This window comes from Echinops telfairi, unplaced genomic scaffold (assembly GCF_000313985.2).
Source record: "Echinops telfairi isolate 266 unplaced genomic scaffold, ASM31398v2 ScPeMD7_1957;HRSCAF=2489, whole genome shotgun sequence".
NCBI classification, from domain to species: domain Eukaryota; kingdom Metazoa; phylum Chordata; class Mammalia; order Afrosoricida; family Tenrecidae; genus Echinops; species Echinops telfairi.
This window is the reverse complement of record NW_022105855.1, coordinates 4907272-4926888: the sequence shown is the minus strand read 5'-3', so window position 1 is coordinate 4926888 and position 19617 is coordinate 4907272. Positions and strand designations below refer to the sequence as shown.

General features: G+C 43.4%; 1 protein-coding gene across 1 annotated transcript; it reads left to right on the top strand.

Annotated features, from left to right (window-relative positions):
- Positions 1 to 11067: 11067 nt before the first annotated feature.
- GABARAPL1 (GABA type A receptor associated protein like 1) lies at positions 11068 to 19407 on the top strand. Its single transcript, XM_004717611.2, has 4 exons — positions 11068 to 11388; positions 15215 to 15293; positions 16271 to 16389; positions 18108 to 19407. The coding sequence occupies exons 1-4, from the start codon at positions 11299 to 11301 to the stop codon at positions 18171 to 18173; spliced, it is 354 nt and encodes a 117-aa protein (XP_004717668.1). The 5' UTR covers positions 11068 to 11298; the 3' UTR covers positions 18174 to 19407.
- The last annotated feature ends 210 nt before the right edge of the window (positions 19408 to 19617 follow it).

Below are 19617 nucleotides of genomic sequence, written 5' to 3'. Positions count from 1 at the left end.
GAGTTGTATGAGCCCCTAATAAAATGATTATTTGAGAAGAAAAAAAACACAGCAAAGTGAGACATCACAGTAGCCGGCTAGAATAGAAGGAAGAAAGGGACCATGTTTGAAATATGTACACTATTCTAGATAGAAACCCTTATGCGATTAGGTCAGGTCCCTTCAACCATGGCAGTCAAGACATGATTCATGATCATTCATGCCCCAGTAAGCACCCCAAACTCCATCAAAAGCTATCAAGGCAAGTCCCTAAGGGCTGGATTTTGCCTCCCTGGACTGGTTAGGGATGGGGTGGGCGTGGTAATTATCTATTCTCTAGTACACTCTGCCTGAGGGCAAAGCTATTCACATTACTGGTTAATGGTTAGAAATAATTCAGTGGGGGGGGGGGGCGGCTAACTCTCTGCTGGGATTAAAAAATGGATTTGAGGCTTTCACTCTAAACCATAGCATTCCACAAACCTAGTGCTCAGAATGTAAGCTCTGACACACCTTTCAAAACAAAAATGAGATGATATACAAAATTGAAATTCATATTTTGGAAATTGTGAACTTTTAGCATAGGATATTTGTCTTTGGTTTAAAAAATGAGAGTTTGAGCATGTTTTATCTGGTTTAATGTGTTCATTTATAACAGTAGTTTTTATATAATATTTTTAAATGTCATGCTGAGAATAAACCTAGAGAGCAGAGTTCAGAAACTGACAGATTGGGTATTATAAGACAAACTATTCACATTGAAAAGCCTTTGTTGCAGCAAAATGATTAATGGAAACTTCACCCCCAAATTCTCTTTCACATGTAAATTGCCACTGTGCTTAGATATTTTTAAAGTAATGCTTTAAAGAAGTACTTCAACTAGATATGATTGTTTTCAGCAGACTTGATCAAAAACCTTCAATTTAAAAATTTTAATCCCTTCCATAAATACCTTTCTACACTGGTTGCAAAGTACTCTTTTGGAAGATTTAGCTATATTTGTATTAAAGCTAAAACAAGTGAATGAGAACTAATTTAACTATTTTTAATATGAAAATAAGGAGATAAAATTACAAATATGTGATGAACCATTTTTGAATTTTCATGTGTTGTGAAACACCAGACTTACTATCCACTAGAATCTGAAAGAGTTTTATTGAAGGAATAAAAACAGAGCAGGAGGGAAGGCCCCCCCCCCGAATTTAAATATATTTTATTGAGATCCCTTTATTAAGTCTTAAAGGGATGAGACAAAGGTAAGATGAAGACACAAACTGAATGAAGGAGACATGAGGTCATAATAGTGCCCAAAGGATTCCTGATCATATTGCTAATTAAAGAAGATGGGACACAAAAGGAATTGATCATAAAATCAAGATTGGGAGAAGATAAATTCATCAGTTGCAGGCAGGCCTGAGGACGTGAAAAATGGCCCTTCGCTGGCATATTTGCACTACTGCAGATGAGAGAAGCTTGCACGACTGGTTCTAGGCCCCTCCTATCACCTTGTTCCAGCTATGAGCATAACTGTGTTGCCCTATTATCCCAACTTCCATTAAGGACGCACCCAGGCCAGCCTCTTGAGTGTGAGGGTGCCTCTCCAGTGGGAGTAATCCACTTTCAAAAATATTCTACTTCAGGGCAAAGCTTTTCATATTTCAGTTTAATGGTCAGAAAGAACTCAGTGGAGGCTGGCTTTATGTCAAGACTCAAATAGATTTAAGTTTGCTTTAGGGGGAAAAGATACCCCAAATTCAAGCGTATTTTATAGAAAACCATTTCTGAAACCTTAAAAAGGACATGGATGAGACAAAAGCAGATCAGAGTATGGCAGACAGAAGACAGTAGACAGAGGAACTGATGGCTGTAAAAGTTTAATTAACCTTCCTCCCCCACTATCATGATCCCAATTCTACCCTACAAATCTGGCTAGACCAGAAGATGTACATTGGTACAGATAGGAACTGGAAACAGGGAATCCAGGACAAATGAACCCTTCAGGACCAGTGGTGAGTGGTGATACCTGGAGGGTGAAGGAAAGGTAGGGTAGAAAGGGGCAACCGATTACAAGGATCTACATATAACCTCCTGAGGGATGGACAACAGAAAAGTGGGTGAAGGGAGACATCAGACAGTGTAAGATCTGACAAAATAATAATAATTTATGAATTATGGAGGGTTCATGAGGGAGGTGGGAGTGGGGAGGGAGGGGGAAAATAAGGAGCTGATATTAAGGGCTCAAGTAGAAAGCAAATGTGTTGAGAACGATGGTGGCAACAAATGCACAGATGTGCTTGACACAATGGATGGATGGATGGATTGTGATAAGTATTGTATGAGCTCCCAATAAAATTATTTTTTTTAAAGTTAAATTAACCAAGGAAGCAGGCACTATATGGAGACAACAGATGGCAGACACAAGGCCTTGAGCGAGACAGGCACTGTGGCCTTATGAAATAACTCATGGAACCTGTAAAATCGATACCTCATTTTCTTTCAGATCACAAACATTTTCATCCTAAAAGACTGGGTTCAACTGATCTGAGACATGCATTACACACACACTGGAAGATGTAGCCACTGGGTGACCTGAAATGGCACTTGCAGCACTACCTGAGATGTGAGCTAAGAAGAAAGGAGTTGGGCACATGCACAACTAGTTATGCTAAGTATCCCAGACACTCTTACTACAGACTCCATTTTGAATTGTCAGACTCCAACTTGACCAAACACTGTGCATGCACTCAAATTCCTGAAAGGGTGGGGAGGGGGCACAAGAAAGAGCTTGTAAAAACCACACAACCGCAGATACTACCCAAATTAGAAACCTTACCCCAATAAGCACACACCGAATTTTAAAAATACTTTTATTGGGGGCTATTACATCTCTTATCACAATCTACACATTGCTCCAGTGTGCCAAGCACATTTGCACATAGGCTGCCACCATCATTTTCAAAGCATTCTCTTCCCACTTGATCCCCTGATATCAGCACCCCATTTCTTCCCCCTCCCTCGCCCGCCCTCCCTCCCTCATGAACTCTTGATAAGTTTTAGAGTACTCTCTCCATATCTTACATCGTCCTCTGTCACCCCTCACCCCTGGGAGGGGGTTCTACATTTATTCTTGTGATCAATTTCCCCTTTCTCCTCCCACCCTCCCTTAATCCTTCTGGTATCTCTACTCTCTTTGATGGCCCTGAGGGGTTTATCTATCCTGGATTCCCTGTGATTTGGGCTCTTATCTGTAGCAGTGTGCATGCTCTGATCTAATCCAATTTGTTAAATCATGATAGTGAGGGGAAGGAAGCACCAAAGAGCTAGAGGAAAGGTGTGAGTTTCATTGGTGCTATACTGCACCTTGACTGGCTCATCTCTTCCCTGTGACCCCTCTGTGAGGGGGTGTCCAATTGTCTACAGATGGGCATTGGGTCTCCACTCCATGCCCATGCCCTCCCCCACCCACATTCACCTTGGGCATGGTTTTATTCTGGCTCTTCGATGCCTGATACCTGATTCCATCGACACCTCATGATCACACAGGATGGTGTGGTTCTTCCATGTGGGCTTTATTGCTTCTCAGCTAGATGGCCACTTGTTTATCTTCAAGCCTTTAAGACCCCAGACTTTATATATTTTGATAGCCAGGCACCATCAGCTTTCTTCACCACATTTCCTTATACACCCATTTTGTCTTCAGTGATTGTGTAGGGAAGGTGAGCATCACTGAATGCCAGATTGTTAGAACAAAGTGTTCATGTGTTAAGGGAGTACTTGAGTCAAGACCCAATGTCCATCTGAAACCTTAATTCTTAACATATAGATATGAGTACATAGTTTTATTCACCTCTCATTATATATATTTACATATGTACATACCTGTATTTAGGCCTCTATAATTGTTCTTTGCCTCCTGGTTCTTTCCTCTATTTCCATTTTACTTCCCTCTTGTCCCATCATCATGTTTAGACTTCATTCGGGTTTAGTAATTCCTCACTGCTACATTGCCCTCGATTGAGCCCCAGTGGGTATCCTACGATCTTCCTTCAATTGATTTTTAGTTCACTTGTTATCCTGGGTTGGTCCCCACCCCTTCCTTTCTCCAACCTCCCCTTCTCCTGTATCCCCCTGGAACCACTGGTCCCATTCTTTTCATCTCCAAATTATTTATCCTGCCTATCTTATCTAGATAGACATGCAGATATATTAATAAATGCAAAAACCAAGCAAAGCCAAATAAAACAACAAAGCAAGTCAAAACCAACAAAACAATAACAACAATAAAAAGCAAAAACAAAAGAACAATAATAAAAAGAAAGCCACCTACAAAAATGGAAAAGCCTATACATAGTTCAAAGTCTGTTTATTGGCCTTTACTAGTGTTTTCCAGTTGAGTCTGATGGGGTGCCACACTCTATCTCCCCAGTCTGTTTTTGGTATTTCCAGGGGGTTTCATCACTCTGCTACTCCTGCTACTCTGCCGCATGTCCTCAGTGCCTTGCCCAACCGTGATGGGGAAAGACCATGTACTATTCCCACACTGTTTTCAGTTCTGTCCCCTGCAGTGCCATGGTTCAGTGAGGGACGCCATGTCCCATGATGGAGCCAGCCCTACGGTCCTCCCCATGCGTTGTCTGCTCGGTGCAAGAACATCCTTCTTGGGGCTTGGTGGGCCAGGATGTCCTCTCCTCCCTCTCCATCCCTTTGTGTTTCTCCCGTGGGCTGTAATCCAACATGCCACTCTCCCCAAGCTGTAGCCCCAGCGTTATCCTCTGAAGTGCATTCTTCTGAGGGATGGGGGATCTCCATAGTCAGGGTTGGGGCCAGCCCCGAAGACCTCTCTATTGGTTCCCTGGCATATGCCAGTATGTTGTATTCATGTCTTGGTGCCTGGTCTCTCTCTCCCTCTCCTATGAAGGTATAAACAATACTCTCCCCTTGGGTGGGTTAGTGCTCTGTTCCCCTCCCTACCCATGCCTTTTTCCCCCTCTATCTTTCCCCCTCTTATTCAGTTAGCTGCTGTATGTATCCCTGGATTGGGTTTGGCCCCTGCCATAGTTGCTGGACCTCACCCCAGAGATGTATGTATATAGTAGCTTTTCCCCTATGCCCAGATTTTTGGGGGTTTGTTTGCTTGTTTTAAGCTTACCTCAGTGGACACATGTTGTCCTTATCCTTTTGTGCTTGACTTACTTCACTTAGCATGATTTCCTCCAGTTTTTCCCATGCAGCAATGTGCTTCATGCTTTCATTGCTGCATTTTAGGGATGCATAGTGCCCCATTGTATGTATGTACCACCATTTTTTTATTCATTTGTCTGTTGATGGAAATTTGGGTTGTTTCCAACTCCTTGCAATTGTGAACTGTGCCGTGATGAACACTGGAGCACAGATGTCTGGCCATGGTTTGTTTCTTGCCTCTTCTGGGTATATGCCCAGTAGGGGGATTGCTGGGTTGTATGGTAACTCAATGTCTATCTGTTTTAGAAATCACCAAATCGATTTCCATAATGGCTGTACATACCTACAGGTCCACCAGCAGTGGATGAGAGTTCCTATCTCCCCACAACCCCTCCAACATTTGTTACTTTCTGACTTTTTGAATTGGGCTATCTTTGAGGTTATTAGATGGTATCTCGTTGGTTTAATTTGCATGTCTCTTATGGCTAATGATCAGGAACATTTTCTCATATGTTTATTGATCATTCAGATTTCTGCCCCTGTGAAACTTCTGTTCAGGTCTTTTGCCCACCTCCTCAATGGGCAGTTAGTTATTATAGATTTTACTCTGTTTCCCCCAAAAAAGACAGTGTCTTATATTAATGTTTGCTCCCAAAGGCGCGCTAGGTCTTATTTTCAGGGGGTGTCTTATTTTTCCATGAAGAAAAATATGGTACACATTTATTGTTTATTGTTTTATTAAAAGAGACCTCGCACTTCCTTTCTGCTCCAGCTGTGCTGTAGCCAACAGTGAGCTGCGCGGCGGCGCCCACCACTACGGTCCAGAGTCCAGAGTTACGGTAGCTTTGGGGGGTCTTATTTTCGGGGGGATGCCTTATATTTCAGCAAAAGGCAAAACTGTAAGCAGGTTTTATTTTCGGGGGATGTCTTACCTTTCGGGGAAATAGGGTAGTAATAAGGCCTTTGTCTGATGTGTCATTGCTAAAGATGTTTTCCCAGTCTGTGGGCTCTCTTATTACATTCTTGGTGAGTTCTTTTGATGTACACAGGTGATTTATCTTTAGTATATCCTATTTGCCAATTTGTGACTCCTCTGTATTTGTATCCTTCCCTATATTTGTATCCTTACCCATTTCTGATAGCCTATGTATTCCCTGTGCCAAGGTTCTCAGGTTTGTCCCAATTCCCTCATTAATGGCTCTAATTGTTTGGGGCTTTACCTCAAGGTCTGTGATCCACCTCAAGTTTATTCTTGTGCATGGAGTGAAGTAAGGGTCTTGCTTCATTTTTCTGCAGGTAGGTATCCATTTTTTTGAGAACCACTTATTAAAGAGGGTATCCACTTCCCATTTGATATTTTTTGGGCCCTTATTGAAAACCAGTTGCCTGTATGATGACGTTTTTATTTCTGGGTCTTCAGCACTTTTCCATTATTCTGAATATCTGTCGCTATGCCAGTACCACACTGTTTTGACCACTGACACACCAATTCTTGACTAAGTTAATAGCCCCACAAAATACTGTTTACTTTGTAAGCTTGAAGAGAACCTCCTGCCTATGGCATCTCCCCTGTAAGTCTCTCCTGCAAGTTGTCATTCTTTAATAAATGCCTTAATGCAACTTGAACTTTCTAGTCTTATTTGTCCACACCTGTTTCTGAGACCATTAATGTGTGGCCATAATGGTGTCAAAGGAGTCACAGTCTCATGGCCATGCACATAGGACATAGAGAACAGAGGAAATGGTCACACACTAATGATGGACACCAGATCCATTCATCACAGATGCCAGCAGGACTATAAAGGCACACAAGGGACCATGGCTGCAGATTAGAAAAGCTTACAAGTTTGGATCAGGCACTCTGACCAAGAGAATTGGGTATGACTGTCTTAAGGAGAAATCATCATGAAGTTATCATAGTGAGGGAAAACAAAATTGTAGTCAGCATCCGAGGCAAAGAAAATAGAGATGTGGGAAATGGACTGAGAAGTTATTAATGCCATGTCTGTCAGAGTCCAATGAGCAATCCAGGGCTGTTGGTGTGATTGTTCAGTGCAGTTAAGTCAGTGCTGACTCATAGCAACCCTGTGGACAACAGAACAAAACACCGCCCCATCCTGCATCACACATCCTCACAGTCGTTCTATGTTTCAGTCCATTGTTGCAGCTACTGTGTCAATGTGTCTTGTTGAGTGCTTTCCTCTTTTTCACTGCCCATCTATTTTGTCATGCATGATGTCACTTTCTAGGGGCTGGCCTCTTCTGAAAACATGTCCAAAGTATGTGAGGCAAAGTCTCATGGTCCTTGCCTTGAAGGAGCATGCTGGCTGTACTTCTTCCAAGACAGATGTATTTGCTCTTTTGGCAGTCCATGGTAGTTTCAGTATTCTTTCCAAGCACCATAATTCAAATGTATTGATTTTTCTTCAGTCTTCCTTATTCAATATCCAACTTTCACATGCATAAGAGGTGGCTGAAAATACCATGGCTAGAGTCAATTGCACCTCAAAGTAACAACCTTGCTTTCCAATACTCGAAAGAGGCCATGTACAGCAGATTTACCCATGTATCTCACCTTTTGATCCCTTGACGACTGCTTCTGTGAGCATTGACTAAATCCTTGATAACTTCAATATTTTCCCCATTTATCATGATGTTACCTATTGGCCCAGTTGTGAGGATTTGGATCTTCTTTACATTGAGATGTAATCCACACTGAAGGCTACAATCCTTGATCTTCATCAGCAAGTGCTTCAAGTCCTCCTCACTATCAGCAAGCAAGGTTGTACCATCTTCATTTCACAGGTTTTTTATAAATCTTCCTGCAATCCTGATGCTGAATTATTGTCATATAATCCAACTTCTCAGATTATTTGCTCAGCATACAGATTGAATAAATATGGTGAAAGGTTACAACCTGACACCACCTTTCCTGATTTTAAACTATCCAGTAGTCCCCTGCTCTGTTTACCAAACTGCCTGTTGATCTGTGTACATGTTTAGTATGAGCACAATGAAGGTTTCCAGAATTCCCATCCTTCTCCAGGCGATCCACAGTCTATTATGGTCCACACAGTCGAGTGCCTTTGCATAGTCAATGAAGCAAAAGTAAACAGCTTTCTGGCATTCTATGCTTTGAGCCACGATCCATGTGCTATCAGCCTGGTCTCCTTTGTTCCATATCTTCTTCTGAATCCAGCCTGAACTTCTGGCAGTTGCCTGACAATGTGCTGCTTAAACCACTGTTGGATGATCATAGGCAAAATTTTACTTGTGTGCAAGATCAATGTTTGAGCATTCTGTTGGGCCACCTTTCTTTGGGATGGGCACAAATATGGATCTTTTACAGTCAGTTGGCCAAGAAGGTATCTTCCATATATCCTGGCATAGAGGAGTGTTTCCAGTGCTTCTTCAGCTTTCTGAAACATTTGAATGGGTATTCCTTCAATCCCTGGAGCCTGTTTTTGGCTAATGCATTCAGTGAAATTTGAATTTTCTTCCTTCAGTACCACTGGTTCTTGATCATATGCTACCTGCTGAAATGGTACCCTGTCAACTGTTTATTTTTTTTTTTTTGGTACAGTGACTGTGTATTCTTTCCATCTTCTCTTGATGCTTCCTATATCACTCAGTATTTTACCTCTAGAACACTTTGACATTGCAATTTAAGACTTGAGTTTTTCCTGGAGTTCTTTCTATTTCAGATATGTTGAGTGTGTTCATTGGGGTATTAATCCATTTATAAACTTGTTCTCCAAAAAACAAACTCACTGTCAGGAAGTGAATTCTGACTCATAGCAACGGTATAGGGCAAAGTGGGTCTGCCCCTGTGGGTTTCTGATACTGTAAAATCTTTAAGGAAGCAGAAAGCCTCCCTCATAGCTACAGGTTGTTTAGAACTGCTGACCTTTGGGTTAGCAGCCCAACTATGCCGCCAGAAGTCCTGACGTATTTTACCTGAGGGCAAACTTTTCACATTGCATGGCAAGAATCAGAAATAACTCTATGGAAGCTAGATTTGTTGACACCAAGGGGGTGACTTGAGCAGCCTGTAGCAAGTAAGCCAATTCATGAGATGGGCAGAAGGGAAGGAGAGGATACTTATGGAGGACTGCAGGAGACTTGGGAGTGCAGAAGTTATGATTAGAACTGCTGACCACAGATGAGCAGTTTGAAATCACCATTACTTCTTCTGTAAAGATGTACAGCCTCCCACCCCTGCAGGGGCTATTCATGGGGTTGGTATGAATCAGAATCAACTCAATGGCCCTGAGTTTGGTTTGGTTTACTGTAAATGACAATCCTCTGTAAACCCAATGCTCAGAATTCAAGTTCCAATATTCCCCCAAAGGAGGTAAATATTCAGGTAGAATGCTGCAACGTGAGAGAAACTTGTGATTTTGTCAAAAGAACTTGAGTTGAAATCAGCAGAGCGAGAAAGTAGTTTTTAGCAGGTCAAAGGTGGGCACAGAGTGGGGGAAGAAACAGCAGAATTTACCAAGGGCTTTTTAAACTGCCAGCTCTCACATTTTAACATCAATAAGCCATTTGTTACATTCTGAGGTTATTCCTGAGACTTACTTGAGAAAACATGCTAGGAATTTTTCCACCTTATTGCCACAGCTCTTCCAATTCTTCCTTTGTCTTAAAGTAACAAGCTTACCCTATGTTAATTACCAACGTAGTGACAAATTCAACAGGAATCTAGCCCAAGTTCTCAGTGATTGAAAGTTAAGTCTAATTTCAGGTGATCTGAAAATCAGGACTGTCTGCCCTGGTTACATGCTTTGTTTTATTAGCATTTCCCACTCCAATCCTATTTCCTAACCTGGAGGATAGGAAGAGATGGGAAGGTTGGGAGGACACTTATGAGAAAGGTATTCAAAACAGGCACCTTCAACAAACAATTCCTTATCTAAACCAGAAATTCTGACTATTATCCTCATGTTTTATGAGCAGTTAAACTTTGACCCAAAGATCAAATAACCTTTTCAGCAGAATCAGAAGTTTCTAGGTAGGCTGCCAAAGTTACCAAGGGTTAAGAACCTGGCTGCTAACCGAGAATTTCTCCGTTTGTGCAACAGAGAAGACCTGGCCATTTGCTTCCTCGCAGCCAAGGAAACACTCTTTCCTTTGGGGGCTCTGTAAGTTGAAATGACCAAACTCAATGGCCACAACACTAACATGGTCAGTCTTGTTTTCCAGAAGCCAAGGCCAACTTCTGGGCCAATAGTAGCAAAGTGAATCATTTGCACACGTGTAGTCATCACGGACATCACTTCTTCTCTGAATCCTTATTGCACTTCATGCCCTTCACCTTACACAGCTCTTCAAATTCCTGAGTCATGCTCTGTTTATGCTACTGCCCTGGGAGCAAAGTACAGCACGGACCCAAACAAAAGTGACTTGAGCCTGGGGAAGGAGGATTAAGGTGACAGGCGGACAGGCTCGCACCTGAGAAGCCTGGCTGGGGCAACTAAATGGACAAAGGACACGATGCAAACAAGGGATGTCTCTACACTAGTCACAAATGGTCTCAAGTACTTCATTCCTTTTTAACCCCTTACAAATTCCAGATAACAATGAGCTGGAAAAGGCTAGATTTTGACCTCTTTGTATTTGTTTTGAGGACCAACCAAGAGGAGAGGGAAAGAAGGCATTTCCAGAACAAGTATTTTTTGCTTTTAAATGAATGTCAATGTCATCTAAACAATTAAATAACATGAAAACACTCCGCTGGTTGCAGTGGGACATCCATAAGAGAGGTCGAGAGAGAATGAAAGCATACTGGAATCGACAAGGAATAGACAAGGCGCTTGCCCCCCCCGTCTCGCAATGTTGGTCTCGCCGGGGCGGGGCTTCGTGACGTCACAATGCCAATGCGTCCCGTGTTGTTTTTGTGCTCCCGGCTCCGGGGAATAGCTGTGGCGATTGCTCTACGCGATCTTTTCCTGCTTCCCGGCGAGGGGACCCGGGGGTCCTTCTGAACGCTCTGTCTGGTCGTGCCGCGACCGCTGCGGGCATTTCGGAAGGGCTTTTGCGGCCACCACCGGAGCGGAGAGGACGCGAGAGACGGCTTCCACCGTCAGCGAGGCAGGCAGGCCCCGTCCGGGGATTTTGGAAACCCTGCGGTCCATCATGAAGTTCCAGTATAAGGAGGACCACCCCTTTGAATATCGGAAAAAGGAAGGCGAAAAGATCCGGAAGAAATACCCGGACAGGGTCCCTGTGAGTGTGACAGGAACGGGGTGGGGCTGGGGGTGGGGGGTGGCGAGTCGTGATGGCTGCCCTGGGGAAGAGAGGGCTGGAGAGAAGGGGGGCTCCTATGACGTCCGCATCCCCCAAGTCCCTCGCTAGCCCCGGAGCCGGCGCAGCGGGAGCCGGCGGCCCTTTGGCAAGAAAGCCCGGTCCCCAGCCCGGTTGCCATCTCGGCAGCCTCTTTGGAGCGGAGCCCCTGTCGGAGTGACTCAGCAGTCTCCGAAGCTGTGGCCTCTCCACGCGAGGGGCTGAGGTTGGGGGCCCGGCGTGGCGACGGGCGAAGGACGCATGGGGACGGCGCGTGGGAGCGCCGGCCTGGGCTCCTGTCGGCTCCTGCTCCGGTCGCTTTTCCTGTAGACCCGTCCTCGCCGACCTGGTGCCGTCACTGCGCTTGGAAGGAGCACGACGGCCAGCCGGGTGGCTGTGTCTTGTGTTCCTCCAGCGCTGGGGGCGGAGGGCGCCACGAGACTGCCCGGCCCAGAAAGCAAGGTCACGTTCAATGCGCCACGGCCCGCTGGCTTCATCCTCCTTGGCGCCAGAGCCTGGTGTTATTGGAACGGCCAGCTTCCCCGAGCGCTTAGCAGATCTGATCGGACAGATCGTCGCCGGACGCAAGACAGACCGAAGCCACTTTGCTCTTTTGGCCCCAGATTTATGTGCAGGAGGGAAAGAGAAATCACTAAGGCACCTTTCAGCATCCGGGCGTTTTTCCGTTTCCCCCTCCCCCGCCCACTTGCTTGCTTTCCCTCTAGGCTGCGCAGGCAGAATGGAAGCCAAGCCTGAAGTCTGAGTTAGAGAGAGCAGCCGCTGGGGCGCTTTGGAGATGGAGGGCCAGTGGGTCACCTTACATTTGTGTTTATTATCATCAGGCAGGTTTCCACGTAAGGTCAGGGCTAAAGGGATTGTAAACGTAATAGGTAAAGGAATTGCAATGATCCCATCTTGACTCACAGTTACACCTGGGCCTCCGGAACCATTGCTCCCAACAGCTACCAGAGTTGGCATAGCCTTGGGCCAGAGTTTAAATCCCTTTTGTTTCTTTGTCATTAGAGCCGCCTTAATCCCCAGGAATTACACACAAAAGGGATTTGGGTCTGAAAAGGGAAACTAGCTTGATTATCCAATTCTTTATTGGATAACAAAGCCTTGTTATCCAGTAAAATATTCTTTATTTTCAGGGTATCTGGACCTTGGATGACTTTGAAAGGCTTCCCCCAGTTCTGGTGGGACCTATTCCCACTCCTTAGAACTAATATTTGTAAATGAGCTAATATTTACTGATCCCTCATCCTGTGCCTAGCACAATTGTAAGTGTTCTCTATCCCATCCAGTTAAACCTGAAGCAGAGACATGAGGTGTTGATGGTGTGGCTAAACTGAATTCCAGGTTCACCCGCATGCGTTCATAGATTCCTGGCCCTTTCTGCTGCAGCCCCTATGACCAGAATTAAGTGCATATTATTTGTCTTTCACTAGTATTGGAAATGAACTGTTGCTGCGCTCAGAGGTTTCCCATGGTCTAGTTAGTAAGGTGCCAGAAAAGTAATTTAGTAAGCACTGGTCCCCATTGATTTATAACTTGGCAAAATATTGGGCCCTTTGGCAGTAGCTTTACCTCCAAACCTGCAATTTACCTCTTCCTATATCTAGTAAAACTTCCAACATATTCTATAAATTACCCTGCACCCACAAATTTTGTCCTTTCCACTTCATTTATTTGTATGCATGCATCAGAATATTCTCCTAGCTTCCCCTATTATTTTCTTGCACAACAGGTAATTTGTAAGCCATTATTTCTCGTGATTCCCAGTTACAGTTTAACCAGGAATGAGCCTCTGACTACTTGTGTTCTCTGCCTGTGACCCTGTGTCCTATAGTGGAGATTCAGGGAAAAGATTGTGTGGTTTTAGTTCTAGAATTTTGTATCCAGGACTTTCCCTCTGCCCTTAGGCAGAACCTTTAATTGCACCATGATAAAGTGCCCTCGTTTATGGAAAATGTCAGTAGTTTCTGTGCTCTCTCCAGCTGGCCCATTACTGTGTTTAAAGCAATCTTTTTACTCTGCTGAAGTAATCTGAATTTAGCCCTAATCAATATTCCTTTAGCGCTACCATCTAAAAGAACAAGTTTGAGGCTTGGGCAAGAAGGAGCTCATGGCATCTTAAAATTATATTAATAGCTACAAGGTATTGAAAATTTTACCCCATGGCAAAAAACTGCTAGGGATGGGTTTTTCTCCCTCCATAAGTAGCATGTGGAAGCCACCTAGACAAGGAAGCTGAGACCTAAGGAGGCAGATCCTGTAGCCCAAAAACCCACTGTAAGTGAACACTAGAGTTGGGATTCCTGGAAGCCCCGAAACTCTTTGGTGAACCAAGGAAGGCCTTAATGGTTATTCCCCACCCCCCCCCATCCTTCAAATCCCTGTCACCACAGCCGTCTTGTTGATTCCAACTCACAATGATTCTCCAGGACCGAGTGGCACTACGCACTATTTCCAAGGTTGTAAATCTATAGGAGCCAAATGCCACATCTTTCTCTGACTCAGGTGCTGGGCCATTTGGACCTCTGACCTGCAGTTATTCAAATCCCCAATTGCCTTACTTATAGCCTATATAACTGTTCTTTTTACTGCCCCCCCTCCCCTCACCCTCAACACCCCCCTCCTTACCTGTGGTTTTCATCTCTTGATATGAGCTGGCACCCGGTCTCTCAGTTCCTTTTTCTCTTAGATGTTAGATTTTTATTTTTTTAGGTGTTAGATTTTAACTCTGCTACCTTTACCCTGATAGTATAACCATACAGTCAGCAGTTTGAAACCAACCAGCTCCACTGGAGAAAGATGAGGCTTTCTACTCCATTGTAAAGTTAGTCTCACACACCCACAAGGGCAGTCCCCCTCCCCTTTTTTTTTAATGAGTCTATCCTTTTTTATTACGAGTGGGAATCCACTGGACGTGCGGCACCTCTGCTCATCCTGTGTTGACCTTCAATGAGCTATTTGCACAGTTCTTCTAAGTTCTTTTAAATTTCTGATTCATCTCTAACCCTGTTTCTTTTTTTAAATTTTTAATCATTTGATTGGGAGCTTTTACAGATATAACAATCCATAGTTCAATTTCATCATGGCCTTTTGGTATTTCTGATGGATGCATTTTCTCCATCAACAAACATTTTCACTGTCCCTTTTTATTTTAAAAGTGGCCAGTCTCATTCTCCATGTTAGTCTGTAAGTTTACATTCATTCATTGTAATTTGTAAAGTATTTTCTTATAAAGGTTTTTATGTTACTCAAGTTCACATTGATAACAGTACCAAGACTTTTGAAAACATGTCTAGAGAGTTACCTTCCTTTTGCTCATGAAAATGTTAGTGCTCCGGGGTTTGGGAAGTCAGTAAAGATCACACAAATAGAGGTACTTCATACTCATTCTTAAGACATTTGACACTATATAAATTCAAAATCACCTTATTTGAAACTTTAATAAAGAACATCTAAGAGAAAGGAGACTAATTGGGGTCAGGACCCCAATCAATCCAGTCTTGATGCTCTAATTAAAATACCCGAATACATGCTTACACATAACTTCCATGTAGTTTGTAATTTCTTGGGATCAAGGTCTATTTTTATCACATTATCTTCTTCCTCTGGTAGTAAAACTATAAACAAAGCTCAGTAGGGAAACCCATTTTCCCATGTGTTTTGTAAGGAATGGGAACAAATGAGATATGTTTCTTCTAATAGGCTGCGGAGGAAAATGTTAGTTTGGATTCTGAAGTTCCCTCCTCTCTCCTAGGTGATCGTGGAGAAGGCACCGAAAGCCAGGGTGCCTGATCTGGACAAGAGGAAGTACCTTGTGCCCTCTGACCTCACTGGTAATGTCCTTCCCTGACCCCTAACACTCCCTGTTGTGGAGAAGCAGTCTCGCTCCTGGAACACGCCTGGGAGTTTGAGACTGAGGACCTATATAGACTTGAACTGAGGTTCTCCAGAAAGTTTATTTTTTAAATGAAAGAAACAATTGTTCTCAGCCTATCACCAGTTCCCTCAAGCATTTCCCATCATAGTGTTTAGCAGATAGTAAAATATTGAAAGGTCAGGTGTCCATTTTTAAACCACTTCTCAAGATATCTGAGTGTGGTGATAGTTGATTTCCAAAGGAGAGCCAGACTTCATTCTTTGGGCTGATCACATTTCAGAGACTCAGCTGAATGCCTTTCTTTTCAAGCTAGAATTTTTTGTAATACATTCTGTTGATTCTGTTAGGGATTATAAAGAATATGTTCTTTTAATGTCTTTACCTTGAGTCCTGATCTTTACTGGCATATACACACTCTTGTGTTCAGAATAGTTTAGAAATATTATGTGGTTAGGGTGCTGCAGAGTTCATAGATTTAGTTGTCAACCTTCTAGAACATTTTCAAGTTTCTCAGAAAATAATAATGTCTTGAGCCCCATTGCCCCATCACTGGGATGGGTTTACCATGCTCATGGACCTCTCTCCAGCATTCTCTTTTGTGTCAAGGTAGGTGTGTGGATTTTCAGTTATCCAAACAATGGCGCTATAGCCCTTCAAAGTGCTTCAAAGATCTTGGGTGGATATGCTAGCATTAGCTCCACAATAGAGTAAAAAGGGTGAAAAAGAATTTTCAATCAACTGATGTCTTTATTCTTTGTATTTCTAAAGAACTAGAAAAAGTTTTGAGTTATACACAGATGGATAGAAAACTAGTACTTCAAAGAGAACATGTCAAGTAGACTTTTTGCCCCCGTGACACGTATCCTTCCTGTAACCCCTTTTTCTTCCCTTACTTGCATTTCTTTTTAAAATCCTTTTCCTTCCTTTATCCAGTTGGCCAGTTTTATTTCTTAATCCGGAAGAGGATCCACCTGCGACCTGAGGACGCCCTATTCTTCTTTGTGAACAACACTATCCCTCCCACTAGTGCCACCATGGGCCAGCTGTATGAGGTAATCGCCCCAGGCACAATAATACGGCACAGTCCGGTGTGCTCTGCTCTTGTTTCCGTTGTTGACAGCACACCTGGGAAGTGGGGCAGGAGGTGTTATTTATCTGGATCCTTTTACACAGGCCAGTGTAAGACTGGAGATTAGATATTGCCTGCCCTTTAGGGATTGAGCAGCCTGCGAGTTCCAATCCTTTTACAGTCTCTTCTCGTTCCTGCCATACTGTGGTGTGCCCATGTTGGTTTCTCTCTATTTCAGGAAATGAACCTGGTTCCAAAAAATCCAAGTCCTCTTCCCAGTGTTCTTATAACTTGCCATTGATTTATGCATTTAGGTTCCAGTTTATTTGATCCCTGTTTAGTAATAATAAAGCTAGCACCTTTTGTCTGTGAAGCCAATCTCTTTAGTTGCTGATAGTTTTGCCTCAAAATGTAGCTGCATCTATGAATGCTATCATTCAGGCTTGAAACATCCATATAGACTCAAAACAAGAGAAGCTTTTCTTCCAGGAGTAGAGCGAAGATTCCCCATTTCTGGGCACTCTCTGAATGTAGAATTAATGAAACTGTCTTAGCAGATAACTCAGTTGGGGGACATAACTCGGGATTTTATTTTGCTTCATTGTTAAACTATCAAAATCTATTCCAAGAACACTAATCAGAAACATTATTTTGCTGGAAGTATAACCTACGCTTATAACTTTATTGTTTGTTAAAGGATTTACACGAGCTGTTGCTTCCTCAAAGTGCACCGTTAGTGAATTACACAGTGAAACCGATGAGAGCAAGTTTCCAGTCTCGCTTACTTTCCTCATTCATGTTAATGTCAGTTTACTTTGAACTTTTTTTCTCAGGCATGTTTCCACCTTATATGGATTCCAACAGTTGCAGGTTGGGAACTCTTAATTTTATCGAAGCACTTAGATTTTGGGGGACTCTTAATCTTCTAACTTACTGAGCTAAAATGGACGCGCTGTCCATGGAACCATTTGTAAAGTGCATTTTACTGTTTCTTTTTACACTTCAGTGCCATTTACTGTTTCTCAATGTCATTTTCCCCAAAGAAACCCATTCCCTTTAAGCACGTGCTCCTCGTCACCCTCTTTCAAGCTTCTGGCAACCACAGAATCTGCATCTGTCTTTGGATTTAGCTATTTTAGATTGTTCATATAAATTAAATCATAATATGTAGCTTTTTCCACATAGCATAATGTTTTTGAGCTTCATCCATGTTCACCTATATCAGAACGTCATATCTTTTAATGGCTGAATAATACTTCATTGTCCACTTAATTATATACCACATTTTGTCCATTCACCCATTGCTAGACAATTGGGCTTTTATTACTTTTTGGCCATTGTGATTAATAATGGTATGTTCATGCATATGTACATGCGTTTGTTTGAGAACCTTTTTGTAGTTACTTGGGTGCATATCCAGGGATAGAAGTTCTAGGGTCAGCTTCTTAATAGTAAGGGCTAAATACCCTGTCATCTTCATATGATCCCTCGTGCATAGGTGTATTAAGTTCTCTATGAAGGCTTCTTGTTAATGAATTCAGAGGTCCAAGGTTAACTCCAGCCACTATGCTTATTCTTTGTTCCTTTCATACACTGGCTAATTATACCTTCTGTGCCCGTATTATAAGGTAGCGTGCAGCTGAGAATCCGAGGTAATGACTGTGAATGTCTTCTAAGCTGTCATCCTCTATCTTGTCCTAGGACAACCATGAGGAAGACTATTTTCTGTATGTGGCCTACAGCGACGAGAGTGTCTATGGGAAGTGAGTGAAGGAAGCCCAGCAGATGGGAGCGTCTGGACTTGGGGGTTAGGGAGAGGGGTGTGTGTGGAACTTGGGGGAGGACGAAGAGCTCCCACCATAAGGAGACAGAAGGCCAAGACACCTGGAAACACTACACTGCACATGCCGTCATATTTTCACATGCTCAATTGATGTATTTTGCTGCTTCCTTGGCCCGGGGGAAAGCATGTCAGGACCAGCTGTTGGGTTGACTTTGATAGACTCATGGGGATGACATAGCCACAGCATTGCTGGAAATTGATTTTTTTTTTCATAATTTCTTAGAGGTATACCATTTGGGGCCAGAGAGGATTGTGGTCCAGCAGCATCTTCCTGTTCTCCCTTCTCTTTGGGCAGAGATTCTATTTTTGACACTTGCACCGCATGGCAGGGGAGAGAGGGTGGGAATGTTTTTGGACTACTGGTCGTGGACCATTCCTGGGGACCAAAAGAAAAACACACTATATTTAAATGCATAATACCTCCGGATCTTTCTCATCTCCATACTTCCACATCAGTCCATTCAGCATCGCACACATCACCCCCTCGTGGTGGTGAGTGCTGCTCTTTTCCCTTGTGGAAAAGGAAGATTTGTGAAGAGAGTTTTAGGTAACATTAAACTGGAATTGACTGAGCCTGAACCATCTCTTAGTCTGCTCTCTCTCTCCAGTGCCCCTTAGCCCACATCTCCTGTGGACCTTCTGAGCTGCAGACATTTCCACCTCCAAGCTGAAGCCACTTCTCTAGCATGCCCCAAACCTGGCTCCACGTTCAAGGGACAGAGATGTTTTATGCATTGAAGTGGCAGATAGGAGGCAAGACTAGACTGTGTACACCTCCCACTCATCCAGAATTCTTGCTCCCTTCCTGCTTGATGTCCCCTGTCCCTTCAGTCGCACGCACACACGAAGGCTAAGTGAAGGCCAGCTGCTTCCCTCTCGTGGTTCTCAGCCATCGCAGCTGCTAGTTAGATAAGTGTGGGGGGATGACTTTAGTAATTTGTGGGATCTGTTGATTCTGATCTTTCCACTTTAGGGGTTATGTGGGGTGGGGGCGGGGAGCAGGAATTGCATTCCGACACGACATTTCAATCATCTCAGCTAATGAAGAGGGTCCTTCCTGTTGGGGGAAGCCTGTGTTGGTTCTGTCAGCTGCAAGTTCTTGTACATTGAAATGTATGCTGCCAGGCCAAGGAAATAAAATTGCATATCTGAAAAAAACCACTGACTCCAGAAACACTGTCTTTATTTAATACACATGAGAACCATGATGCCCCAGTTGTCCATCAGCTGTCAGGAGAGACCAGTCCCAGAAGAAGGACAGCATGCTGGGTAAAGAGGGAAGGCCCTCAATAAGATGGATGGAAGCAGTGGCTGCAGCAATGGACTCGAGACTGCAGTGGTTTGTTCTGTTGTGTAGAGGTCACTGGG

Bases quoted from the DNA above. Each gene is read 5' to 3' on its own strand.
- GABARAPL1 (XM_004717611.2), top strand. From the start codon at position 11,299: ATGAAGTTCCAGTATAAGGAGGACCACCCCTTTGAATATCGGAAAAAG. The intron at 11,389-15,214 runs GTGAGTGTGACA...CCTCTCTCCTAG, and splicing joins AATACCCGGACAGGGTCCCT to GTGATCGTGGAGAAGGCACC. The intron at 15,294-16,270 runs GTAATGTCCTTC...TCCTTTATCCAG, and splicing joins TGTGCCCTCTGACCTCACTG to TTGGCCAGTTTTATTTCTTA.